Consider the following 27,974-nt stretch of genomic DNA (forward strand, 5'->3'; position numbering starts at 1 on the left):
GCTTCATTAGTCTAAACTGATTTATTGTTTCGCTTTAGTGTCCCTTTAAATATCAATATCACTATATATCAATCTAACCTCTATCTGATCCATAATATTACTTTTATTTACTACTGCCCGATTGGTGGCACATCGCCCGCAGTGGGACTGGGCCATATCGCTTAGGATCGACCAAAGCTAGGATCGACCAACCAAGCAGAAGAAGAAGCGAAAGAAAGCGACCATTTTCAGTCGCCAGGTACGGAGTTCTTATAGCAGAAGCGTTCTCCGGCGCGTCTGATTGTGTTTTGCTCGTTCTTCCGCAGATCGAACGACGCCGGAACGCCATCGCGACGAGACGATGAAGGCTCTGCTGTGTCAACTCTGCATCTTAACGGCACTCCTGGCTTTGCCGTGCGCAGGTAAACGAGCGCGTCGATTCCTTAACAGTTAAAAAAATAATAAAGAACATAAGAAAACCTCATCAAAGAGACTCGAGTTCTCGTAACACTTAAATGCAGTCATTCCATACGCCTTATGGCTATATATATATATATATATATATATATATATATATATATATATAGTCATATCATAAGAAACCAACACTACACCAAGGACAACATAGGGGAAATTACTTGTGCTTAATAAATGAAATAAAGAAACGATCAAGTAATGCAAATTACAGCGGATGAAAAAGCAACTTGCCGCAGATGGGAACCGAACCCACAACCTTCGCATTGTGGGTTCGGTTCCCATCTGCGGCAAGTTGCTTTTTCATCCGCTTTAATTTCCATTACTTTATCGTTTCTTTATTTCATTTATTAAGCACAAGTAATTTCCCCTATGTTGTCCTTGGTGTCAGAGTTTGTTGGTTCCTTATGATATGACTAATAAAATGGAGCCCCTCGGTTAACCCCCTTTCTTCTCGTTCATATATATATATATATATATATATATATATATATATATATATATATATATATATATATATATATATATATGGGGGTGTGTTCACACAGCAACACTTATGATATATGGGGTTCTGTGATATATATAGGAGTTATGCGAGGCATGAATGCTTTCGATAGGGGATGCCATCATTGGCTACGCGAACTACATTTCTCGATGTGCAGCATTTCAAACGCCACGGAGACACGACTGGGGATGCATTTATTATGTGTTATGCTGAGCAGGTATGTTAATGAAATCATTTATGAAGAAGTTTCGTCGAATTTATTGACGCAGCTATAGTCGATACCCTTCTTTGATTACCACTGAAACAAGCTAGAGGTGCGACAACGACCGCAGACTGTGTGAGAGCACAAGCTATACTAGCTCCATCGAGCCGCTGTTTACCGTATTCGCACTCACTGTCGCTGCCGTTTAACTATTTTTGATCACTTTGTGAGCATAGTATAGACCCAACAAAACAGTTGGTCTTCTTTCGAGTTCGTGGCCTCTCTTATATAGGGCTCGGCAGTCTGCACGTCTGCCGTTGCAATGTCGTTAATGTGTATTTTTAGGCTGAGGATTTACAGCACTCACCCCCTCCTTAACGCATGCGTAGTTGCGTTGCCGGCACCATGATGACGGTTCTCGTCGCATTTTGGATTTTCATCCCCCCATCTAAACTTCCGCCGTCCTTGACTGCGCTTCCCTTCCCATGGCGCCCATTCTGTAATGCTGATGGACCAGTGGCTATCTTCCCAACGCATTAGGTAACCTGCCCATTTCCATTATTTATTGTTATTGTCAACTAGAGTATATCAGTTAACCTGTTTACTCTTTTATCTACACCGCTCTCTTCCTGTTTCTTAATGTTACTCCTAACGTCTTAAAGTTATGCCCTGCGTCTTATCGCACTTCGCACTCCCTCAAGTTAAAAAAAAAGAAAAAGAAAAAACTTAAAAGAGCTGTAAAACACGCACGGTTGCTACGGCTCCTCCAATGATAATGCTATCGGCATCCTTGGCGGCGGCGGTGACCTAGTGAAACTGACCTTCAGATCGGTTAGGTTTATGTAAGCTGCGTTCATGCATTTGGGTAAGCTATTAGTAACGACAGTTCGTTTGTGAGTAAAACAGTTGTATTTACACGGTGTGGGCGGTGTGCCCTGTCGCGCGGTAATGATTCACACATTGAATTTGTTCGCCGGTTTTTGGTCTCGCAGGATTTCTTTGTAACGGCAAAAGTTATCCAGAACTGAGGAGACAGTGCTTGAAAGGCCTGCAACAAAAGGTCAAAGCGGTGCTGGGCGACCTTACGGAAAACTGCAAGTAAGCGATCACCCAGTGAAGCTAACGGCAAAAAGTATATGTTCTGTATGTTTTACTTCCATCTGTAAGCTAGCTTACACGTTAAACTTAAAAGAGGGTGGCAACATGTGAATTTCCAGCCGCTGACCAAAATGTATTGACGGCCTACGGGCAGCGCCACTCGAACACCGATAACCGCTACATTTAACTGGTGGCGCGCTGGGGCAATGTTTAGCGCGATCAGGTTTTTCAAACGGGAGGAGGAACCATTTTTTTTCTCTAGTGGTGCAGCTTGAGTAGCTTTTAGGGTGGCTCACGCGTGTTTATAAGCCCTAATGTGTTTCGACGACGCCCAGGGACGACTTTACCATTGCTAGTAAGTACAACGGGGCGTAGCACTTCCGGACGCGCCGGACGTTCGTGCGCATGCGCGAGTAAGAGCGTCTGCAAGAGAGAAAACGTGGGAGTTTTTGCTCCTTGAATATCTGACTCTGCCTATAAACACTATGGAGAAGTTCCTTTTGCTAGTGTTGTATGCGTTTGTCCCTAGGCGTGCCGCTAATGTAAAGTGGAGTCGAGTTTGTTTACACTCCGACGCTGGCTGCTGGCGCGGTGAAGCAGGTGAAGCAAATGAAGCAGTGAGCACGATTTGGTTATCGCTGTGTCTAAAGGTACAGCGGACGTACGCGACTCCCAGAAGCTAAATGTATGTGGGACAGACTTCCTCGCGCCTACGGCGCTGGTGCTGAGTTAGTCATGCCGGATTAAACCTTTTTCGCGCCTTACGGCACTCTACCTTCAAAAAAAAAAAAAAGACATCATTGATTTTCCCGAGAGAGCAGCAGGGGCCGTAGTAGAGGCCGGACCGCATATTTAGCAAATCTAGAAGGCACAGCTACCGCGCCTTAGCAACCGCGGTTGAACGCGACTGAATAGGAATAAGAGTACGCCGCGCCAACATGACGCCTTTTACGCTAACCCAGCCTTACGTGCACGGGCGGGACGCAAGGCAATAAATAATAATCACGGCGTAACGGCTGTGAGATCGAGTACGCCGCGGCACCTAACCTAACCCTAACTTACCCTAACCTGAACCTAACCCAACCTAACTTGGGTGAGACTCAAAGCCAGTAATCCTCACGGCGCGGCATAAAGGCGTCACCTGCGGCGTTTCAGCCAATCGTGTTCAACCGCGGTTGCTAAGGCGCTGTGCGGTTATTTCATTGGAAAGGGACCACTTAAAAATGCTACCGAGAAGTAGCAGAGAGCAGCATACAAAAAGCCTGCCAAGAGCGAAAATACCGCTCCAGGAGAGCAGGCCCGGCCTCTACTACGGCCCCTTCTGCTCCCCCGGGGAAACCAGTGATGTTTTAACGCGATAGCGTTAAGGAGCTCGTGTCGCAGAAAAGCCGGTGTCGTCGGTGTCGGCGTCGGCGGCGTTGACCGTGAGCGATAAATCACGGCAGGCGCTTCATAAATAAAAAGCAACTTCCAAGATTGGCCCGGTGGGAATCGAACCCAGGTCTCCGGAGTGTGAGACGGAGACGCTACCACTCAGCCACGAGTTCGATGCTTCCAAGCGGTGCAAACGCGCCTCTAGTGAATGCGGTGTTGCCTTCGAAACGAGCCGTGGAAAGTTATACTGCGGTGTATATCGGTAATTATGAACATGTAACGTACAGAAGTCACAATTACACGAGTTGCGAAGTGCGTTTCCGCTGCATTTCTTCTGCGCTTTCCGCACACGCAGAGCCATCTTGCGGCAAACACAGAAGAGCCCCTCCTCTCAATGTACGGCGCTGCCCCGACAGGAGGCGCGCCGCGCGCGCATTGGGACCGCTGCCAGGCGCGTCGCGGGACTCCCCCTCCCCTGACGACGCTTCGCCATGCTTCCGGTTTAGATTACTATCTATCTCTCTGCGCGTGCCGATCACGACGTTTGGCTGGCGTAGACCGTTTCCCCTCCGAGACACCGAGTTCTTTGGTTCGTTTCTTTCGCTCAGGCGCACGTTTCGTTGCCGCGGCGAACGCTCCGTTGCTCGACGCTCACCGCGTGATAGGTGGGCGCTAAGTCCGATGCGGGGCGCATCGTAAGTGATCGCTGTGCCGTAGCGCATTGTCTTATACCCCTTGGCGGGTCGACGGGAACGCTGTCGCGTCCCACTCTTGAAGGCGAAGCTTAAGTGTCCTCCAATTTTTTTCTTTGAAGGTAGAGCGCCATAAGGCACGAGAAAGGTTCAATCCGGCATGACTGACTCAGCACCAGCGCCGCAAGCGCAGGGAAGTCTGTCAGACATACATTTAGCTTCTGGTGATGGCGTACGTCCGACCTACCTTTAAACACGCTGACCACCAAATGGGGCGTCCGTGCCCACTGTGCGCCGGCAGCCAGCGTCGCCGAGTAACTCGACCCCCCTCCTCAATGCCACCACGCCTGCACTCTTAAACAAATGTACAGCCGTTGGGTTGTATCTTGCCACACAACGATAATCTTCATCTGTCTTGCTTGCACGACACGAGCAAAGAAACTTGTCTGTAGTGCCTAGTGTTGTGCCATACTACGTGCACCACGTGCCTATCATCGAGGCGACGGGAGCTCCCACTTCTCCGCGACGAATGAAGAATCGACGCGAGTCGCCCAGTCGGTCTGTTGCGCTCTTACAGCTACATGTACGCTATCCACTATCTGTAAATATCGTATAAAGTTTTTCGTTTCTTCTTCGTCTGCTGAAAGAATCAGTCTTTCGTCATCCACCCCGAAGTCACAACACTATGCAAAGTCAGATATTAAAGGAACAAAATGTCCGAGATTTTTTCTCTCGCAGCCTCCCTTCCTTGCGCCTACGCACAAACATCGGGCGCCTCGAGAAATGCCACGCCTCGCTGTACTTGCTAGCAAGTGTAAATACGCCACCCAGGGAATACCATTGGGAATGTTCATAGGTAGAGGATGGGATTGCAAGATAACATGGACACGGTGTAAAGATCGTATGCAAGATAATATCGCGAGTCACGTTATATATAGCATGGTACAGGTTTTGTTTGAGGATATAGGTAAACACCCTTATCTTGAGGACATGTTTGTCATTGTCACGTTTTAGTAGTGCGATGCAACTTCCACATATCCACGGAGTACAGACTGCACAGTGCCTCAAGACACCAGCGAGCATGCGTGGCAGGAAAGGATGGCGTCTCGAGCCCGAAAGTGTCAGAGAAGAAAGATCAGGCACGACCGCTAACGGCCCAAGTGGTTTGGGGTCGACGGAGAAACATGCCCGCTCCGCTTCCAGTGCAAAGGGTAATCACCAGGTGACCACGACGCCACGACTTCGTCAGGCGGTGCGGCTCCGGGGATTTCCCCGCGGGGACCGGATAGCGTTTCTGCGAGTTCCTACGTCGCTAGAAGTACTCGTCGACGGCCAGCCATGGAGAAGCGCCGAGCCTCCGGGCGTGTATCTGATCGGCTGCGGCTATCGCCCTTCCACCAACGCGCCACCGCCGCTTCGATCGACCTTGCTGCTCGTGAGGGGAGAGAGCTGGCTCGCCGGAAACGGATGTCATCCTGCCCCTCGTCACCAGGAGATATCGTCCCCTGTGTGACTAACCCTTTACGGGCACGCCGAGGTATGCACTGCGCACTGGGCGAGCCGACGGAGTTATCTAATATCCGCAACGATATGCAGGCCTGCCTCGCCTATCGAACGCTCTAGCTGTGTGCGCACGCGATCAGTCCGCCCCCACCCGTGACCCGGCAGGCAGGTGTATTGAGCCATTTCTTCCCAGAGTGCCTTACGTGAGGAGAGTTCCCTTCAGGGCGTGCGTCGTCATCTACGCGGACGACGTCGCGCTGTATAGCACTAGGTGCGAGGTGCCCCGCGGCGCATCAGTGACGTCTGTGACCGCGTGTAAGCTGCCCTCGATGCCATCTCCACTTGACCTCGGACTGATGATATTGCCTGCGTAAACGAGGAGCTTGTGATGAACCCCCCACCCCTCGATGCGCCGCCCGCGGAACGGCGGGACGGGGAGGACGGCATTGGTAGCGGTGCGGGAAGGACTCGCCGAGACTTTCCCCACTTCCCTCCTGGTCACGATCCATCCCGGCCACGCTCCGGACAACGGCGTCAAGTTCCCCCTTCGGCTGCGCTTCGAAGGCTCCAGCAGATGCGTCCCCATGACGACCCGACACTTAACGACTTTCAAGTATGATCTGGACTTTCTTTCATGTCTTTAAACATTAGTGCATTGGACTGCAATGCTCATTCACCTGTCAACTCTGACAGTGCATATCCAGTTTGTGGTTTGTACTTTTAATTTGTGTATGTCCTTAAGTCTATGAGCCATGTATTAAATGTTGTTTTGTGTTTGCTACGGATGTGCATCTGCCTAGCCCAATTCACTGTGTGGACGTAAGGTAACCACTAATTTATTTAAACGACGGTAACCGTACTCATGCCGATCCATGTCAAGCCTCTGTAGTATCCGATGGGCATCGCTTTCTGTTGTGCCAGCTTGCTCTTGCCTACTAACATTAGCTCCTGACGTCCCTATACCGAGACCTACGTGCGTCATGCTGCCTTTTTCTCGCAGAGACTTCGCCGATTTCGCGACCTGCCTGAGAGACAGCTGGAAGTACTCGCACTGTGGTAACGTGGCGGGGGCAGCTCGGCACAACGATACGCTGCTGAAGAGAATTGAGAAGACGTACTTCCCCGACTGCCTCAGTGAGTAATCACTTTTGACATCGCAAACACACACACACACACACACACACACACACACATATATATATATATATATATATATATATATATATATATATATATAATTCATTTTACTCAAGATTAGCATTAATGGTATTACTTAGAATGTTCTCGCTATTACGAAATCAGCCAATAACTGTGGGTGGGCTTAGCTGCTTGCGACTAGCTGCAAGACGTCATTGCGATCAAAGGATCAAGCGGTTTCTCGCTGTTCTAGACAGGAAAGTGTAGATTCCCTGCTGCATGCAGTGAAACAATACTAGGCTGACACGTTCACAGGAGCCCAGTTTACAGACCGGCAACGTTTTCAGGCTATGCTAAAAAAGTGTTTCAGTGGCCCTTTAAGTGAACTGATACAGCTAATAAAGTGTACCCTGGTTATAAACACGTAATGACGGAATCTTACTTCAACACTGACCAAACTTAAGCTTTATATGACATGTAGGTAGTGACAACTTTGATAACCAGGAGGCGCATGAGCGTAGCTTTCAGGGAATCAAGCGCACGTCCGATCTCGGAGGACATGCTAGGATCCGGAGTCTAGGCCTCGTGGAAGGGTACCTAACTTGAAGAATGTTCATCTACAGACGGTTCTGGCGGGCCCGAAAAGGACTGCCACCCGGGGAAGGCCCTCCAGAAATTCATGAGCTGCGGAAACCGGTTCTACGACAGCGCGGTGCGCGTCTTCCAAAACCACGCCACCGTGTCTCTCACCTCCATTTGCCCGTAAGTTGAGCACCATCGTATCTCCGTTAAATTCAATATAAATTACGGGGTTTTACTTGCCAAAACCACGATCTCATTATGAGGCACGCCGTAGCGGGGGACTCCGGAAATTTGGACCACCTTGAGTTTTTTTGACGTGCACCTAAACCTACGTACATGGGCGTTCTCGCTTTTCGCCCCTATCGAAATGCGGCCGCCGTGGCCGAGATTCGATCTCGCGACCTCGAGCTTCGCAGCGCAGCACCATAGTCACTAAACAACCGCGGCGCGCCATTGTGGCTCTGTACAATCACTGTACTACAGTGAGCCAATTCTCTCTTGCAAGCATTCTGATAGAACAGCATTCAAGGCCACCTATAGAATCCGTTAAGAACAGCCGCGATATGCACGGTTAGTGCCCGTAGCGAAAAAAAATACGCCAACGGTAACGATACTCCCTAATTCGAAGCTTGAGCGCAGCTCTATACGCGTTTTAATTTCTGCGATATATTGGCTGGCGCGGACAATCTGTTTAGTGCGGCACGTTGCAAATGGAGCGAAGCAAGTATGTAACACTCAAGCACAACGATAGCGGCAAGAAAAGTCGGCGATCGTCGAAATAGTCTGACCTGCGCGACAGGCGAGTCGGCTTTTATACACGACACGTCGAAGGTTCCAGCGTAATTGCTCGTGCCCGCGCAGGCCAAGAAAGTACTGCACAAGTCGCGTCGCGCATACAACCAGATTACAAATACTATGGCGCCATCTCGTAGTCTCGTGCGGCACTCTGCTTTCCTCCTCCCTCTTTCGCCATACTCTCCTCCTCCGCTTTCCTCATCGCGCTCACTTCTTTCATCTTTCGCTGTGTTCGTTCGCTCGGTTACGCCGAGGGACGCCGACGCTCGCCGCCGGAACGGGCGCCTAAGAGCTGCACTATCAAAAAAAGATGGAATATATCAACAAGGAAGGACGGAGGACCAGCGCTGTCTAACCGCCGAAGCCTTTCTTCGATAGAACTACAATCGTCGTCAAGCACAAATACAAATAAAGCTCGTCAACTTGGCTGAAGCCTTTCATATACTACAAAAGACGTGCGATAATTGCGTATCGGAGCCGTATTGGCGGCGAGGAGTTGCGGAGTCGCCATCTATCGGAAGCGCCTCGCTGGCGTAGTATGAGGGATCACGTGGCGCGCTCCTCATAGGTTTTGCTGTCAGCGCTCACTGAAAACACCACGCGCGAGCTCTCCCGGATATTTCTGTAAGTACTTTCGAAACGAGAGAAGTTTTTTACTGTATAAATAATAATCTTGGGCAAACTGAAAGCACACAATCATTTACAGACGCTATCTCTTTACCGAATACGTACACTGAACGCCACTGTGCGCGGTCGCCGCGATGGAGTCTCCCGAACCGGCTTCTTGCGTGAAAGGTAGGTAAACGCTGAGCTCAAACTATGTGAAATATGTTCTTATAGTGTTTGTATAACTAAATGGAGTGTAATAGAACGAAGCCTCAATGCAGCGATCGCGCAGATTCGCAGCGACCGACTGCGCGTCTGCATGCTTGTCCGCGCACTGTTTGGCTTTCTCCGCGCGCGCGTTTTCGCACCGTGCCATGAGCTTCAGGCCGCAGAATATGAGCATTTAACAGTATACAAGCAACCATTGTTGCGTGGGCGCTGTCAGAGCTGTTCAAAAATAATTTCATTGTAGAGACTTCGACGCCTACGGGGACTGTGATGTGCCGTCGCCACGATTCAATGTTTTTTTTTTCTTCTAAATTCTTCGACCTTTCAATATTATTTCTCGAGTTTCGTCGCACTGCATGTTTATCAGTGTTCTCAGTGTGCAATTTCCCGCTGCTCCTTTTTTGTAATTAAGTGCATTAATTCATAACACAAACATGACCATATGCCATACTTTCTTAAAATGTGCTTCTTTATTTATTTATTTATTTACTTACATACCTACAGCGCCCAATGTTGGGCATTAGAGTAGGGGGAAGGAGTATACAAATGATGGAAATACAGATGATTGATGTTACAAAAGGATAGATCTAATACACAATACAACAAAATATTGATATTGAAAACACAGTACTTAACATAACATTACACTAGAGGTTATTATGAAATACAATATAAATACACTTTAGTACATAATACGACGCAATGATAATATTAATAATAATTATAATTAGAATAATGTAATGAAAAAAAAACAGCGAGTAAGGCAAAAAGCCGCGGACAGGAAAGGTTAATCTCCTATTCTGTCCGAAGCGAAACACATTTTAGAACTAAAGATATAAATGTTTCGACAACAAAGTTACGAACACAGATGGCGTTGCTGTAACAATTTCGAGCGGCAGTTTATTCCAATCATGTACAGTTTTTGGAAAGAAGAAATGCTTATACAGGTTGATACGGCATTTGTACTCTTGCACCTTTAGCGAATGATCTGTTCTAGGCGATATGTAGCTTGGGTTCTTTATGTATGTGTCCCTGCACAAACCAGTCTTGCCTGTGTAAATATTGAAGAAAAGTTTAAGCCGCAAATATTTCCGTCGGTTCTCGAGAAGTGGCCATCCCAAGTTAACACGTATTTGTGATGAGCTCTGAGTGAAATCATAGTTGGCAGTAACGAACCGGGCGGCGCGTTTTTGTATTCGTTCCAGTTGGTTAATGGCTGTGTTTGTCTCTGGGTCCCAGGCAGAGCTGCCGTACTCTAACATCGGACGAACGTTTGTTAAATAAAGCGTTTCCTTTACCTTTTGGGGGGCTCTCCAGAAATTACGTTTTAGAAAATGTAACATACGACTAGCCTTTAACGCCACGCTCTCTATATGGTCATTCCAAGAAAGATTATATTTAAAGACAACGCCTAAGTACTTGTAACTATTTACCTCGATCAATGGTTCACTGTTTAGAAAGTAATCTTAAGCAAGTGGTACCCTCTTGTTAGTGAAGCGAATGACATTGCACTTGGCAGAGTTTAATTTCATGCTCCAGCTGTCGCACCACGTGGACACTGTTAGAAGGTCATTTTGTAAGATACATGAATCGGCAGGGGACGTAATGGTGCGATATATGCAACAATCATCAGCATACAGGCGTATGTGACTGGAAAGATGCGTTCCTATGTCATTTATAAATATTAGAAATAACAGTGGGCCCAAGACGGACCCCTGTGGAACGCCCGATAAGACTTCAGTCTCTGATGAGGTCAGTCCTTCAAGCACAACACGCTGCTTTCTACCAGTAAGATACGCCTCAAGCCATTTCATCAGTGATGCTGGAATTTTGATGGCAGACAATTTTGTGAGTAGAAGGTTATGTGCAACAGAATCAAAAGCTTTCTGAAAATCCAGAAATACGCAGTCGACCTGGTGTCCGTTATTTATTGATGATGCGATATCATGGGTGAACTCGATTAGCTGAGTGTCACATGAGAATCCCCGGCGAAACCCATGTTGCGTGGGGCAAAAGAATCCGTTGCTCTGTAAGTGACTCATTAAGTTGGTATAAATTATATGCTCTAGTAGCTTACACGAGACGCTAATTAGTGAAATAGGTCTGTAATTTTTTGTCTTTGTCTTGTCGCCGCCTTTGAATACAGGTACTACGTTACCACTTTTCCAATCTTTAGGCAGGGACCCCTCTTCGATAGATGCCTGAAAAAGAATTACTAAAAATGGGGCGACAGATGCAGCACAGTTCTTTAAGACATAGTTTGGAATGTGGTCAGGACCAGATGCGGAGCTAACTTTAACGTTCTTGAGCAGTGAAGCAACTCCCTGTTCTGTTATTTCTATGTTTTCCATTTGTTCGAAGTCGGTAGGAATTGGTAAGTCTTTCACAATAGCAGCAGTGCCGGCAAATATTGATTGGAAGTAGTGATTGAAGTGCTCAGTTTTGCTGGTTACGTCATCACCGTAATTTACGTCATCTATAGTATCAGGCACAGTTACTTTGTTGTTCCCTTTACTTTTGACATACTTCCAGAGATCTTTCGGATTAGATTTTATTTTATCACCTAATGTGCGCAGGTATGTAGCCTCAGCGTTCCTCATCTCTTTGTTGATAGTCTTGCTTAGGTCTTTCATCTTAAGATACGTGTCGGAATCCGGGCATGTGCAATATTTGCGATATAATCGGTGCCTCCTGTTAATAATTGATCGAAGGTTGCGGTTCATCCATGGCTTATCAGATTGCCGTCGGGACGATACAATGCGTGATGGGACGTAAATTTGAACTAATGACAATAGCTTAGCTTTAAACAAACACCAGGCAGAATTAACGTCGATGTTTGAGGTGTGTCGACGAAATTCAGGTAGAAAGCCGTCAAGTTCCAGCGATAGCGATGAGTAATCTGCTTTATTATAAAAGAACACCTTCCGTGGCGGTGGGCTTTTTCGGCGCATAGCAGTACACGTTAGTTTTGCAGTAACGACTTCGTGGTCGCTTATACCGGGAATTACGGTGACGCTGGACACAAGATCTCGATCGTTACAGAGGAACAGGTCAATTATGCTTTCATTAGCTGATCCTAACCTTGTTGAGCGCTCAACAAACTGGAACAGAGAGTTGGCTTTTATCAGCTCGCAAAATGCTGTGGAAATAAGAGACGAGGAATTGTTTTGCGGTTGAAAGTTTTCCCATTTAATATGGGGAAAGTTAAAGTCGCCACCAAGAATAATATATGTCGTGTTTAACGAGAGCATGATGTCATTAATTTGAAACAAAGGCTTCGGTGACCTGCAGTTTGGGGGCCTGTAGAACGATCCGATTGCTACAGAGTGGCCGTTTGCGAGCATCACTCTACACCAGACCGTTTCGCAAAGGCAGCTTTCTATGTTGATGGGAGTGCTGCTGAGACTGCTGTGGATCAAAACAAAAACGCCACCACCGTGGCAGTTGCGGTCTTTTCTGTAAACAGTGAAGTCTGACGGAAATAGTTCGCTGTTGTAGACTGAACTATCTAGCCATGACTCTGTGCCAATGACTACATGTGGTTTTGTCGATTCCAAAAGAGATTCAAACTCATGTTTTTTGTTTTTCAGACTTCGACAATTCACGACAATGAAATTCAGGTTGTGAGCCGTCTTCTGAGATGTAGCGAACTGTGATGGCTATCCGTCTAACTCGATTACGTTATCGGAATCAGCATTGTACTTGTATGTCTTTTTACCTATTTTGAGCTTATTGAAGATAAGCTTGAAATCACTGCCACGTGATTTAGCAAACTGAAGCAACTTCTTGCGCTCAAAGCAAACCTTCTTAGAGTAGTCTTCACTAATGCCAAATCCTGTTCCCTTTAGTCTTGAGGCGGCCTCAAGGACGCGTTGTCTTTCTTTAAATGATATGAATTTTACTATTAATGGTCTTTTCTTGTGCTCAGAGTACCGCCCTATTCTATGTGCTCTCTCCATAGATTGTAGTTCAAGTGACACATTTAATTTCTCTGCACAGAAGGACGTAATCTTTTCTTCTGATTCAGCCCATGTTTCCTTCGCGGTGTCGGGAAGGCCGAAAAAAATCAAGTTATTCCGTCGAGACCTATTTTCTAGGTCGTCTTGGCTATCACGCATTGAGGCAAGTGCAGAAGTGGCCGAGTCAACACGACATGAAATCCTTTCTATCATGGCATGCAGTGATGTGACGCGTGATGCGGTTTCCTCAGCGAGTTGAACTTTAACACTCAAATCGTTTATCTTTTGTTCCATAGCTTGCTGATTAACTCGAAGGCAGCGGATCTCATCTAGTATCTCGGACTGCCCTTGCATCATCAATGGAATTTTCATAATAGCTTGAAACATTTGCTGTTCTTGTTCAGTAGAAAGGGGTCCTGGATTTTGTTCTACATCTCCAGAGAGCAGTAAGTAAATCTTAGACAGACAACCAGGGCTAAAAATGCAACTTAACCCAAAATAACACAGTTTGCTTGCAGCGAACAGTAAGCATGCAATGGGATCTGACGCCGATTTTTTAAATGGCTTGCCATTCACGAAATGGTAGGAGTAACTAACCTGCATAAACAGTAGGCGTGAGTTTCTGGTGGCCATGTCGGCGCCAGATCCCAGAGTGGCATAGCGAGGCAGCTGCTTATGTAGTTTTCTGTCCGGGGCTGACCCCTGTTGCCAGCAGACGAGTTGTTCAACCATAGGTGTCGCTGTGGTGTCCAGTGTGCCTTGTGGATCCGAGAAGCGAAGAGTCGGGCAGGTGCCGTCAAAGTCGAAAGGTGTCGTGATCAGCGCTCCGCGTCCAACCGGAAAGCGAAGGGCCGTACTGCTGTCGGTCAATCCGGCGCTCTCGGCGCTCAGGGGACACGTCAAGTTGGCGAACACGTAAGCAGCGTACGTCATCTGCATAAACAGTAGGCGTAAGTTTCTGGTGGCCATGTCGGCGCCAGATCCGCTGCCTTACCGCTGCCTTTCCACTCCGCTGAACTTGCCAGTATCTATAGCATCGACAAGTTTATAGACCAAACCGTCATGACATTAGTCGGGCAGCGGACTCGGGCGAGCGTCTCAGTGCGCGTTTTCAGAACATCGCAGACCGGGCGCCGTAGCAGAAATCTTCCTCGCGTCTGTGCTTGCTGCTTACCCGAGTTGTAGGCGATGACTGTTCGCCGGTTTTATGTTTCGCGAGCCAAGCTTCACGCAGCTTCTTGTCCTGCGGCTACGTGTGAATAAGGCTGACACCGGCCTCCGTTACGTGCGTCCGGCCCTGCGACACCGAGCAGTAGCCTAGCATGTTGCGCGCCTTCAAGGGCAGCCAATACCTATTGTAGTGCTTTCAAGCGTTGTAAAGGAGACACTCGAAGCGGGAAAATTTCGCCACTAAATGAGGACCGCAGCGTACAAGGGAATTTAAACTCGTTTTCAGCTCGCTTCGGCGCGCCTGAAGCAGCCGACGCGGCCGCTATGTCCACGTGATCCCTCCTAGCACGTCACGCCGACGGTGGCGCCAGCTTTTCCAGTGGTGGAGCTCGAGGCCAATATCTCTTTGTCACATTGTGAGGCGCAAATTCTTGGTGATCGTGTGACCTAATGACACGCGCACGCAGATGATGCGTTCCTTTTTTGCGTTTTTTTTTTCTAAATAAACTTCATTTGCTAGACAGCGCTCGTCCCGCGCCCTTCCTTTGGGCGTTTCGCCGCCGCTTTCCGCGCCGATTCAAGGAATGCATCAATTGCAATCGACCAGCTTCAACATTACTGCATAAATACTCAAGAAACTATAGAAAGGATTATCTGAAGCACCAAATCTCACTGGTATATGATATCTGCCGGCGTCGACGGCAAAACACTTATATTCAATGATGATAACATAATCCGTTACTTTATGCAGCAGAACGTACTAAAGAAAGACACTCTGACGCCGCGTTTCACCCTAACGGGCACGCGTTATAGAACAACAGGCGCACCTCAACTACAACGTCTTCTTCATTCTCCTGCTCCAATGATATGACCACTGTACTACGGTCTCCCTCAGCGACCTACAATTATCCCTGTCTGGAGTCAGTCGACCCTTTCCACTATGGGCAAATTTGCTATTGTATAGACATCGCTTAATCATTTGCAAGCATGTACTACGTTTTCCATTCGTGCAGACGAGTACATTGCTTATCTGCTTATGCATACCTGTCCTGCATAGAACTCCCTTATTTCTATAAGCACATTTAGAAGATCTTCTAATTCATATACTATCACGTTCATACAGATTACCAGCGCCAACATAGCACCATATCATGCCTACATTGTCACGGTGTAGGGTCAATAGACGCGATATGACAAGTGACAAGTATATGGGAAGACTACCAGAATCATTGATCAGATGATCGGCCATTTTATTGAGCTAACCTGTACCTAGACAGCAAAAGCGACGCGAAGGTATATTATTGGCCGTTGACCAATGAATTACGATACGCTTTCTTTTTTGTTTTAACATATCTATTTGGAGGTCATACGGAAGTTCATGTTCGTGTCTGGGCGAAACTACGAAGGAGCGGGCCCTTCGGGAACGCACCGTATAAAGGGATTCTCGTTAAACGAAGTCATTGCACAAGCTTGCGGGACTTCAACGACCTGTCTCGTACTATGTATGACCTGCCGTGGTGGCCATGGCGTTGGCGCTGCTAAGCCCGAGGTCATGAGATCACATCGCAGGCGCGGCGGCCGCATTTCTACGGGGGTGAAATGAAGAAAAAACAAGAAGAAACGAAGAAAGAAATACGCCAGTGAGCCGTGCATTGCATGAGTGCATGGTAAAGAACCCAGGGTGGTCAAAATTAATCCGAGCCCCCCACAATGTATGGCGCGCCTCATAACCAGATCGTGGTCTTGGCACGTATATATATATACTAGTAACCCCCCCCCCCCCGCAGACTTTATAACGTAAAATTTACCGCACTCTGCACACAGCGAGGTCGACGCGTACGACCAGTGTGCGCACGACACCCAGCGGGAGGCTCGCTGTTCGTCGGGCTACGAGATGGCGCCCCACATGAAGTTCGTCGCGGACGGTGTCACGCAGCGGTACCACCTCCTGTGCAGCGCGCTGAAGAAAGCCGGTGAGCTTTGCACGGCTGCGGAACGTGGCGAATGTGGCTCCCGAGTGTCGACACGGACGAGGCTTTCGGTGGCTTTATTATAGCGAGTTCTTTCGGTATACTGCGATTAACTGAGAATCGTGAGCGGGGATTAAAGCGCGGAGACAAACCGCACGCACGCACTGGTATTCAATTCAGAAATATTTCTCTACAGAAATTACCAGAGGGAACTAACACACTGTTACTCAGTCACCATGGGAATAATGTGCGTAAGGGGTAAAAGGATCGGTCCAATGTTCGCGCTTGTGGCATCAGATGTTCTTGTCGCGTTATTATGTTTCTGCACTCTAAAGTTCCGACTGATTACAAATTTCCGAACTCATGACGGCAATTAGTTTATGTGCTCATAGTCACAGCGAATTATTGCGTTTAGAAATATATATTTTGGTGAACATTAGCAATTTGAAAAGTCGCAAAGCCGTTCGAAGCCAGAAAGATGAAGTGTAGGCAAATCCACCTAATCGCTATATCGTGAATATAGCCGTCATGACAGCGACAGAACCTCTCGCACAGATATGGTACCGCGAGCGTTTCACATCTCCGGAGCGCCAACAGAAAGTAAAAAAAAAAAAGTTCGCTAGTGGCGCTTATTAAAACCGGAATGCTTTGTGAAGCATGTTAACAGTGCTAAGAAAGACTAAGCATGATTTGCATAGCATGGGCGCTGTTAACATGCTTCACAAGGTTACTAACCAATTCACAAAGTTTTCCGCAGCAATAACCGGAAAGCTTTTTTTTTTCGACAATTCGTGTTTTCAGGGAGCTCCATGTTAATTTATTGAAGGTTGGTCCCCTTCGTACCTTCTACTATAATAGATTGATGTGTACTATTGCCTTCGTGAGCTGTTTCTTTTGTTTTTAGCTTACCTGGGATGTCCGTTTAAATACGTATACGTGCATTCAGCCAGCCAGAAAGCGGTCACGAGTTGTTGGTGCAATAATATAGTGTTTTCTTGCATGCTTGTTGTCTGTGTATATTCAAGGAATTGCCTTGTCTTTGAAAAGATGCATGCGCAGTTCAGAGATAAAGACCAGATCTTCAATCACAGGGCGCCGTGTGTTCAAACGTAGTGTCCAGCTGGGACCGCTGGCTCGTTTTCGGCTGCATGTATAGTGCGCCGAACCGCCGTTAGGGCTCGTATTGAGATGGCTACCAGCTTGCATGGCGGCCCGACTTAATCTGGGCACTCTGAGATGAGCTGTAATTTGTCCACGGGTTCTGAAGTACCTGCGTTGGTGATATCACGCGAGTCCAAATGTTGCCAAAAACAGCGGCTGCGACCGCGCGCGTTTTGTGCTTCGCGAGATTAACGTCTGAATAATAATAATAATAAAAAGAAACGCGGATGTTCGTTCAGCTTTCCAGAAGAGCACGACAGCCTGCAACCGTCAGAGGTTCATCAACGACATGTTCCTGTGCGGATTCCACTTCGCCAACATCATGGACATCGCCTGAAAGGATACCGGCATAAATCCGTGCACGTAAGTGTCCCATGCGAGATATACTCCTTATCGGCAATTATGAACAATTTAACTCGGAACCAAGTGCGCCGCTGTCTCGGAGGCGTCGAAATCTACTCTGCATGGTATGAAAGATTATTTTTTCACCAGTGCTCACATACCGCGACGCTGTCAGACTCGGCGCCCTAAACTTGCACCTGTGTACGGACGATGCCTCAGTTCACGGACGCCGACTCACGGACGGCGATTGGAGCGGTGTACTGGGATTCAGGTGCACGTTAATATAATCAACGCCTGGGCACGTAAACTCATTCTGAAGCCTTAACCACTGAATCTGTCACTGTCTAGCGCAGTGTAAACTTTTGGCGCGACGAAATAAATAACTAAATAACTAAATAAATAAATGAATAAATAAATAAATAAATAAAAAAATGGCTGTGGCTTAGGTAAGGTTAAGCCCAGGATGCGAAGCATACTAGCCTTTATTTTAGTTGTTGAACCACTGTTTAGCCTGGTGAACTGCTGTTGCTTGGCTATATTTGGTTCGGCTAGACGAAGAAACAACTCATGCACTACTTCTTCGCCTTCAAGAGTGGAACGCGACAGCGTTCCCGTCGACCCGCCAAGGGGTGTAAGACAATGGGCTACAGGGCAGCGACTACGCGCCCCGCATTGGACGCGGTGAGCGTCGAGCAAAGCAGCGTTCGGCGCGGCAACGAAATGTGCGCCTGAGCAAGAGACGCACGCCTTAGAAACAGCTCGTTTCTAAGGCAACACCGCATTCACTAGAGGCGCTTTTGTACCGCTTTGAAGCGTCGTACTCATGGCTCAGTGGTAGCGTCTCCGTCCCACACTCCGGAGACCCTGGTTCGATTCCCACCCAGCCCGTCTTGCAAGAGTTGAGCCAAAGCCACTTCTCCTCTGTCGTGACGTCACGGTGTCACGTGATTTCATGGCGACACCGCCGCGCCTGAGGAGCTGGGTTGAGCTCTCGTAATATGCTTCGCATAATAAATAAATAGGTTCTCTCAATTTTAGTTAGGCGGTCGCGAACAAATTAAACCAGAGCAGTCCAACACCGCACTTGTGCCGCTTTTGTAACAATTTATTTTTGTGCACAATGCACGTTAAAAGGAACCGCAGGTGGTCAAGATTAATCCGGGGTCCCTCACTACGGCGTGCCTCATAATTATATCGCGGTTTTTGCACGTAAAACCCCAGAACGTAATTTTTTTTATCAACTTATTTCCTTGCTTATACAATTCTCTTACCATCGGTTGCACCGAATCGCTTTGGGTAGCTCTAGATATACAGTTTACTCTGTGCTTCGAAATTACACAGCGTGGGAGGTGAAGGCCGACCAATCACCTCGCATGTGGCCCCGATGCGAGGTGATTGGTCGGCCTTCACCTCCCACGCTGTGTAATTTCGAAGCACAGAGTAAACTGTATATCTAGAGCTACCCAAAGCGATTCGGTGCAACCGACGGTAAGAGAATCGTAAGAGTTGCGTTCGATACCGGAAGTTGAGGGCGGGAGCGAATATATATATATATATATATATATATATATATATATATATATATATATATATATATATATATATATATAATAAAACCGCCGTGCCGACTTGCACACTCCTCGGCGCTAACCTATCGCGCTATCTCCGACCCCCAGCAGCCTATCGCTCCCACCCTCAACTTCCGGTATCGAACGCAATTTCCGGGAACGCGTATATATGGCAGCCAACGGTGCAGCCCTCGCTTACGGATGACATTGCATACGGACGCGCACGGAACCGACGCGAGTCGCGAATTACGAGACGCACGTCAAGGGTTGGGTGCACTTTGCAGAAGCGAAGCTCGCGCCTGGTTTGAGCGCGTTCAGATGTGTTGGTGATGGTCCGAGAACTTGGATGCGCGTTGAGGGTCGCCCTTGTTGGCATATACGACACAAACACTTAAGAATGACTGAGCGCATGGAAAGCCGGGGACAACAGGACGCACGGAAGCGTTTGTGCGTGTCCACTTGATTGTGCCCCTCTCTCATTGCACTGAAATTACACTATTACTCCAGTATATATGACCAAGAATTGTTATTACATGCGTAACAGCCATTGGGCGTGCGCTGAAAATCACCAGTGGTTCATAGCGTTTGGGAACGCAGCGCGACTCCGACGAATGGGGCAGACACCGAATACATAGGACTCTAGCGCTCTCCTACAGATTCTTGCCCATCAAACTTCTAATAAAAAAATTAATAAATGAAAAAAGACGTTCAAAGCGTTGGAATTGTTGCACTCAATTGGCGGAAATTGCTGCTGTAAACATAAACCAGTGGATTGTACTGGTGGCCCAGCGCTGTGGAGGGTATAGGGTTCCGACCTCTCCCTTTTCAAGACACGCCGGCACTTCTTTTGACACGTGGCTTTGTTTTGGTGCATATGCGGTGCAGAAAACCCATGTGGTCGCAAAACCGAGCGTGCGTCAACGGCAGTGTATACGAAGCCCCCCTCTCCCTTTATTCTGCCCAGAACCGACCCCGTGTGCGTGTGTGATTTTATGGCAGAAATGCATCTCGGGCCATGCTGCGCAATCGTCGCATCCGTTCCTTAATCGCTCGTGTCGCGTTCTCTTCAATTGCAGTACACAATACCAATGCATCGGTATCAGCAGGGCAGCCAGGCAGGCTGAGTATGGAGCACAGCCTTTACAGCGTCTCCTTCCAAGAGCGGCCGTCCCGTTAGCTTGGCGCTACAGTGACAAAGCATTGCGGACTGCGCCACGGGGAGTGCGATTGTTACAACGGTTACTCTGTGCGACACTTACAACTTATATGGAATCAAGGGCGACCTCTCCGGCGCGTTGCAAGGAGTCGCTGCGGATTCCCATAGAAATGATTTCGCCACGCCGACAGGTACATCGAGAGGTACAGTAAGTGTCACCACACGGCCCTGGAGACGTACGGCTGCGCTCCACCCGACCAGCTGTACAAGGACGCGGAGAAGTTCTTCGAGTTCCTCACGCAGAAGTTCGCGGACAAGTGCAGGGCGGACTCCAAGGCGGGTGGCGTCGCCATGGTGTCGCGCCTCACCGACAAGGACGGTGAGCTTGCGCATACGAGCACTCTCCGTAAGCACGAACAAGAGAAACGTTCGCAAGACGTCGAGTTTTGAGCTGGTCGAACAAGGAACGTCGCTGGTAGCCAACGTACGTTGCGGCAAGGGGGCGCTTGTCTTCGCTCTGGCAATCTCTCCCTTTGAAGGCGTTGGCTACAGCGACATTCTTTGTTCGAACACTGCTGACCACCCTATATATGATCTATAAACATGGCAAACTTTATTAAAGCGGCACGTTTTAACTAGTCATCGCGATGGCCATTATACGGACACTACGGGCGAATTTTCGTCGACGCCCATATAAAGTGAAAATGCAATAAGTAGCGCACCGCGCGCTCCCGTTGTGAGGGAAAGCGTGAGAGGGTGACCCGAGAAGGATGGTGGCTTCATCGATCTCGTGACTTACAACAGTGGGCGCGCGGCAAGACGGTGCGCGTCAAGCCGGCACTCCCGCACACAGCTGTTTGCTGAGGTGTTGGCGAGGGTGTCGGCGAGGGTGTCGGCTTGATGCGCACCGTCTTTGCTCGCGCCCATTGTTGGAAGTCACGCGACCAAGAACGCGCCAGTGGGAAGCGGGCGTCTGCTCCTCTATCCCCGCCGTGGCTGCGCATGGCGGTCCGCGCGGCTGAGCGCATACACTGTAAAATAGTTTACACCCTTAAAAGCGAAAAGGGTGTAAATGTGTATAACTTACACCATTAGGGTGTGAATAATATAACATACACCCTAATGATGTGAGATATAGGCATATTTACACCCTTTATCACTTGTAAGGGTGTAAATTATTTTACAGTGTAGGCGGCTCGCGTCCCGTATTTTGGAGATGATGTGCGGTGGGGGCGCAAAAGCTAATAGGCCGAGCAGGGACGCCTGATGGCTTTGTAAGTTTGGGAAAGGCGGTGAAATATAGAAATGCACGGGCTCGGGCCTGCCCGCGGGGCCCGAGCCCATGACCTTTATGCTGCCTCTCGCTCCAGCACGAACTAAACGCACAGAAAGATATATATCAGCCCTCGGTGCGAATAGACTCTGTCTCCTGTCGCAGATCGCTTTTAAGAGAAAGCCCACATGGCAGTGCTCAGCCGCCGCCGGAGTAGAAACACCTTCGGTGCCCCTGCTCAGTGGCTATGGTGTTGGACTGCTGAGCACGAGGTCGCGGGATCGAATCCCGGCCACGGCGGCCGCATTTCGATGGGGGCGAAATGCGAAAACATCCGTGTACTTAGCTTTAGGTGCACGTTAAAGAACCCCAGGTGGTTGAAATTTCCGGAGTCCTCCACTACGGCATGCCTCATAATCAGAAAGTGGTTTTGGCACGTAAAGCCCCATAATTTAATTTTTTTAAACCTTCGGTGCCTTGCGCGCAATGGAAGACGCGCTTCCTGATCCCCGCCTTGCTCCCTTCAGCGCGCGAGATGCGCGCGCTTTCAGTCGCAAGCACAGCACGGCGCGCGGCCACGATGTTGTTGCACTTGGACTTTATACGGAACATCACACCGACGCCGACGGCGAAAATGCGTCTGGAGCGTCCGCATAACTGCTATCGCAATAAAACGGAAAGGATTCGCGGAGTCTCATGACGTAGATTCACTAGATAAACACTTTTTCTTTGTCCAGTGCTCTATCACGTTTGCCAGGTGTCGTGTGACGCGCGATGGACACTCAGAGCTTGCTTCCGTGCGTGGTATAGGCTGTGTGTGTGGAGAGGGGGGGGAGGGGAGGCGCTACACTCCATATGGGGCTGCTCTCACGTGGTACATAATAAATTAGCGCTCTGCAGAGCTTCCTTGCTTCGAACATGAAATAGCTAACCGAGTGCACGTACAAGTGAGAAAACGTATGATCACTAGAAGGACGTGTGTCATGCTCGGGCGCCTGCGCGCGCAACGCTGTTTTCGGGCAGCGTTACAACAATTAGGTCTTTATGAGCTTCAGTGAACACCGATCACGGATTGTGTTTCACGGAAATCGCGGTTCCCCATATCCAAGTTCCAACTGTATCGGCAACAAAGTCAACAAATGTGGCTTTCATCCTCTGCTTCTCTTGCTATGGCATACCTGCTACTAAAGTGAGAACAGGTACTATAACTCATTTTGCCTCCTACAAAATCTGCTCCACTATTTTCTCGACGATTCCAACCGCTGTATTTGCAGAAAAATGAGTACAGTGTGCCGCAGCTCCTGGTATACCCTGTATGTGTGGTCGTCTTTCACCGTCCTCTTTTTAAAAATAAACTAGTGAAGGTTAGAGTGGTAGTTAGCGACGCATGCGTCCACAGAATATCGATCGTCGCCATTTGAAACACTTCGCTCTCTGTACTTTGCGGCCACGCGGTGGGGCCTTATTTGCGGTCCGACTGGGCTGGGTCGGCTGGTGAAATCTTTGGTTGGGCTTGAGATGGGCCGGGGTATAGCTTTGAGGCACTGGAACGTACGGGCCTGGGCGGGCAAACATGCGCTATTTCCGGGCCCGGCCCGGGCCCGGACCTAGAGTCACGGCCCGTGCTGTGATCCACTAGGAGGCAAGAGGCAACAATAAGAGCTTGCTACGCATTGCCGCCACTCAGCGTTGCGATAGCCAGTGAGATTGAATCACGTTTGTTTGTGCGCGCGCTTGACACTACGCTCGGTAATGTAACTATAATAGTAAGCGAGCGTTTACGGTAAGTTATGCATGGTTGATAAGATTACGAACCTTACTTCGTCTGGTTGTCTAAAACATAATATAATAATAAGCACAGCACAGTATCGCTACCTGTGCTTTGCCTTTCGGGCGAAAGTGCGATATTCCTTTTTCATATTTATACCAGGTATCCCACGTAACTTGAGCCAGACTTCAAAAATATGCAAATGCCACATGTCTCGACAGAACCAAGGTGATGTTGTTTGCTGACAATTTTCCCATTGATACTTTTCATCGAATTATTAAAATTAAGTTATGGGGTTTTACGTGCCAAAAGCAATTTCTGTTTATGAGGTACGCCGTAGTGGAGGACTCCGGAAATTTCGACCACTTGGAGTTCTTAACGTGCACCTAAATCTAAGTACACGGATGTTTTCGCATTTCGCCCCCATCGAAATGCGGCCGCCGTGGCCGGCATTCCATCCCGCGACCTCGTGCTCAGCAGGCCAACAACATAGTTTTATCGAATTATAATATTTGACAAGTTGATTAAATAATTAAGAATAATTAAGACTATAGGTGAAATTTGGCGACACGCTAGAAATGATCGGAGTATCTCCAATCGACGGCAAACATCACCTTGGTTCTGTCCAGTTACGTGTCATTTGCATATATTTCAAGCGTGGCTGAAGTTACGTGGGACACCCGGAATATGTGAGTGGCATTTCTTTTCTTTTCATTTATTTACCAGAAACAACCGCATGAACTGCGCTCATGTATAGTTTCGTCAGTTCAGGTTAGATCCGAAGACAGGATAGACATTAATAAATAATGCTTGACATTAGTGCCAGACGTCATGCCATACACGCTGTAACGGGACATCTGATGTTGTAGCCACACGCTGTTATGTATACTCACGTTAGCATTAGAGTGCGGTTAAAATACCATAACTTAGGTTATACGACTAATATTTACGGCCGAGAGCGCCAGTTACCCCGAAAAATGTTAAAGCGGGGACATAATTATAGAGTTGCCCTGTTAGAGTAGGTTGGGCGCTTGCTATATTAGATGTACTACTACTATAGTTCGCCTCGTACCGCACTGCAGCCTCCGGGATCGGGCGGTGCGCGTCGCCCAAGCTCGGAGGCCATGACCGCACCGTTGAACGTCTTACAGAAATTACTAGAAAGCACTATATGGCGCTAGTGATAGCGCCATACAGTGATATGCAACGTCTGGTTAATATCTGTGGACAGGAAGGTGAGAATTTAGAATCGATATTTAGCGTTAAAGAATAAGGTTTTATGGTATTCAATTAAAACAGTGAATGGGCAGTGTGAACACAGGGGCACGAAGTAGTACTTCGTGCCCCTGCGTTGACACTGTCTATTCGGGTTGACACACTATTCGGGTGAAAGAATACAATTACCTTGGTTTTGGTAAACTAATACCAATGAATTTGGTAATAGTAGTGGCATCGATAAACGAAGGCAATATATATAATGAAACAGGAAAAAACAATAATAGCTAAGGGGAAGATAATTGCGGCCATAATGAAACACTTAGCGCTATGGGGATACAATAGGTGCGAGTGGCTCCGAGGTGTCTGGGAAGGGGTAATGGTTTCAGGACTTACATTTGGAAACGCGATTGTCTGATTGACGTTAGGGGCACAACCAGGACTCGGTGGCAACCAAAGGTCTGTGGGACGCCTCGCACTGGGCGCTCACGGGAAGACTACAAAGTTGTACCGGGTGGTATGGGCTGGACAGGTTCTGAAGTGACGGAAGCTCAGAGTAAAATTCACTTCGAAGAACGACTGAGGAATATAGAAGAAAGTAAATGGGTTGCGAGAGTGTTCAGGTATTTGTACGGGAAAAACATTGACTCACTGTAGAGGAAAATAACTAGGAAGCTTACCACCGTATGCAGAAATGCAACTTAAGTCGAAGCACATGCTTGACTTGATTTAGATGACGCCTGGCGTTAACGTGCTCAAAGACGCTCACTGCGTTTCCTTCGGCCCGTTCCCGATAGGCGTCACTCGGATCAAGCCAAGCATGGGCTTGAACTTAAGTTGCATTTCTGCATACGGGGGTTACTAGCAAGAATGCGACCGGTATAGTAAGCAACATGGCAACAAAGAACGACAAACGCAAAGTCAGAGAGGTGCAGACAGTTTCCTGAGTTGTGGAAATGCAAATGAAACCTGCCATGAGTAACTACCTAAGAGGAAAAAACAAACTTAAAAGAAAGTTCTTTACTTGTCGAAGTGGAATCAGGATGCCTTATAGAACGCGTGCTTATTTATAAACTACACCAATGAAGAAGAAGCATGTGCTTGCTGCGGTAAATTTAGGGAAACGACGGAACATGTTTCATCAGAATGTGAAAATATCTACGCAGCTTTCGGTTTAGGCTCCTCTGGCCTCCTTGAAGCCCTCAAGTTCAGGGATAGCAGGGGGAACGTAAACGTGTCCGCAGTAGAGATTAGTAAAATGCGACTAGAGGTTTGGTGGCAGAAAAGTAATGAGTCCACAAACAAAGGAGGCAAACAAAAACAAAGTTCACAATAGGGGTTCAGAAAGTTTGATGCTAGAAATATTTTGTCTATTAAGAAAAGGAAATGATAGGCAAAGCATTAGGTTAAAAAAATTAAGGAAAGAAAGAGGCTGGTGACGCAACGCGTCGCGCCTTTTGAAAGGGAACGCTCAGAGCATCCATGCATCCATTCGTCTACGGGAAGTTCAAGGCGGTTCAATCGGTATGGGAACGATGGACTAGATGGGCTGTATACATCCATGCAATTTGCCTAAAGAAAACTATAATTGCCCGGAAATTAAAAAATGTACTCGTTCTTGCTAGCCTAACATTGACCTCTAGAGCGGTCTTCGATTTATATTTAATTATATTGTTAAATGCCACTATTACAATGCGTGTATACGTTGCAACGAAGTGTTGTGCTGATGCATGATGCTGATGTACGCAAATGCATGACGCTCTGTGTAGGGCAGTATCTAGTGATGTATTTAATTTCATGGTTGCGTCAAAGTGCGTGAGAATGTTATGTTTAATTTGACGTTTTTTTTTAAGTGTACGACAATTCAAACAAAATGCTTGCGCCTCTGCTGCCGTCTCTGGCAGTGTGGGAGCTAAGGACTCCCTCAAGCCATCCTTGAGAATGGCTTTTCCCTTCGCCTCCCATCACATGTATTGTGACAATCAATCAATCAATCAATCAATCAATCAATCAATCAATCAATCCAGCAAGCAAGCAAGCAAGCAAGTACGTATGAAGCACAATAAAGAACACCACAAAGACGTTTCAGATCACAAACACCATATCCATGTTCTAACCAAGAGACGGAGTTCCCTCTAGTAAACTTAGCAGGAAATCTAGGTTGTAAAAGGGAAAGTGACCGCGGTTGCGTCAAGGTGCTTTCGTTTTCGGGTTATGGTGGCCGCGCTCAAAAGTGACAGTTACGACTGATTTCATGCCAAGTATATAGCACACGCTGTAAAATAATTTACATCCTTAACAGTGAAAAGGGTGTAAATGTGTCTATAACTCCCACCCCTAGGGTGTCCTTTGCATAATTAACACCCTAAGGGTGTGAGTTATAGACCAGTTACACCCTTTCTCACTTTAAGGGGTGTAAATATTTTAGAGTGCATGTCACTTTTGTGCACCTCGTTCCAGGTCTCTCGGATGCGGAGACGAGTTGCGACGGGTACAGGTTTATCGGACAGTTCTTCCGTTGCGCGAAAGCTTTCATGAATGCGACGAGCGGCAGCCGCCACGACACCGCGCACATTTGCAGGTAAATGTTGAACATAGAAAAAATATATATATACAGAAGCGATCGACGAATATTGTGAGTGCGAGCAAATATCCCGAACGAACGGACGAGCAAGTGAGCTCCGGTCGCTCTTCAATCCTCTGCCGGCCCGCCGTGGTTGCTCAGTGGCTACGCTGTTGGGCTGCTGAGCACGAGGTCGCGGGATCGAATCCAAGCTCTAGGTGCGATGCCTCACTATATACCGCCAAATGAAAAAACGTATCTCAAATTTCGCATTAAAGAGTATCGTAATCGTCGGTGAACTTTTTTTTGGCCACCCTAAATGAAAACTTGGAAATATACGCAAGAAACAATCACGAACTCGTTAAAAAAATGGGCACGCGAAAGGACAGGACGGCACAGAGAAATTAACCAACTAGCCCAAACCATATTTATTATTTACAGACGTCTGGCAACACCGCTAGAGCATCAAAATGTCTCGTGTTTCTTCCATGGAGGGAGAAAAAAAAAACTAGGGGAGAACGTCACGTGACAAAAAAGAAATAGAAAAACAGGAGCATTGAGGGAGAAAAGAAAAAATTGGAGGACGCTTAAGCTTCGCCTTCAAGAGTGGGACGCGACAGCGTTCCCGTCGACCCGCCAAGGGGTGTAAAGACA

General features: G+C 47.7%; 1 protein-coding gene across 1 annotated transcript; it reads left to right on the top strand.

Annotated features, from left to right (window-relative positions):
* Positions 1 to 191: 191 nt before the first annotated feature.
* LOC139048397 (uncharacterized) lies at positions 192 to 27,390 on the top strand. Its single transcript, XM_070522771.1, has 9 exons — positions 192 to 238; positions 306 to 401; positions 2,153 to 2,258; positions 6,828 to 6,961; positions 7,588 to 7,726; positions 16,129 to 16,277; positions 17,675 to 17,798; positions 20,693 to 20,880; positions 27,218 to 27,390. The coding sequence occupies exons 2-7, from the start codon at positions 341 to 343 to the stop codon at positions 17,770 to 17,772; spliced, it is 687 nt and encodes a 228-aa protein (XP_070378872.1). The 5' UTR covers positions 192 to 238; positions 306 to 340; the 3' UTR covers positions 17,773 to 17,798; positions 20,693 to 20,880; positions 27,218 to 27,390.
* The last annotated feature ends 584 nt before the right edge of the window (positions 27,391 to 27,974 follow it).

The sequence above is a fragment of the Dermacentor albipictus genome, chromosome 8, assembly GCF_038994185.2.
Source record: "Dermacentor albipictus isolate Rhodes 1998 colony chromosome 8, USDA_Dalb.pri_finalv2, whole genome shotgun sequence".
Taxonomy (NCBI): domain Eukaryota; kingdom Metazoa; phylum Arthropoda; class Arachnida; order Ixodida; family Ixodidae; genus Dermacentor; species Dermacentor albipictus.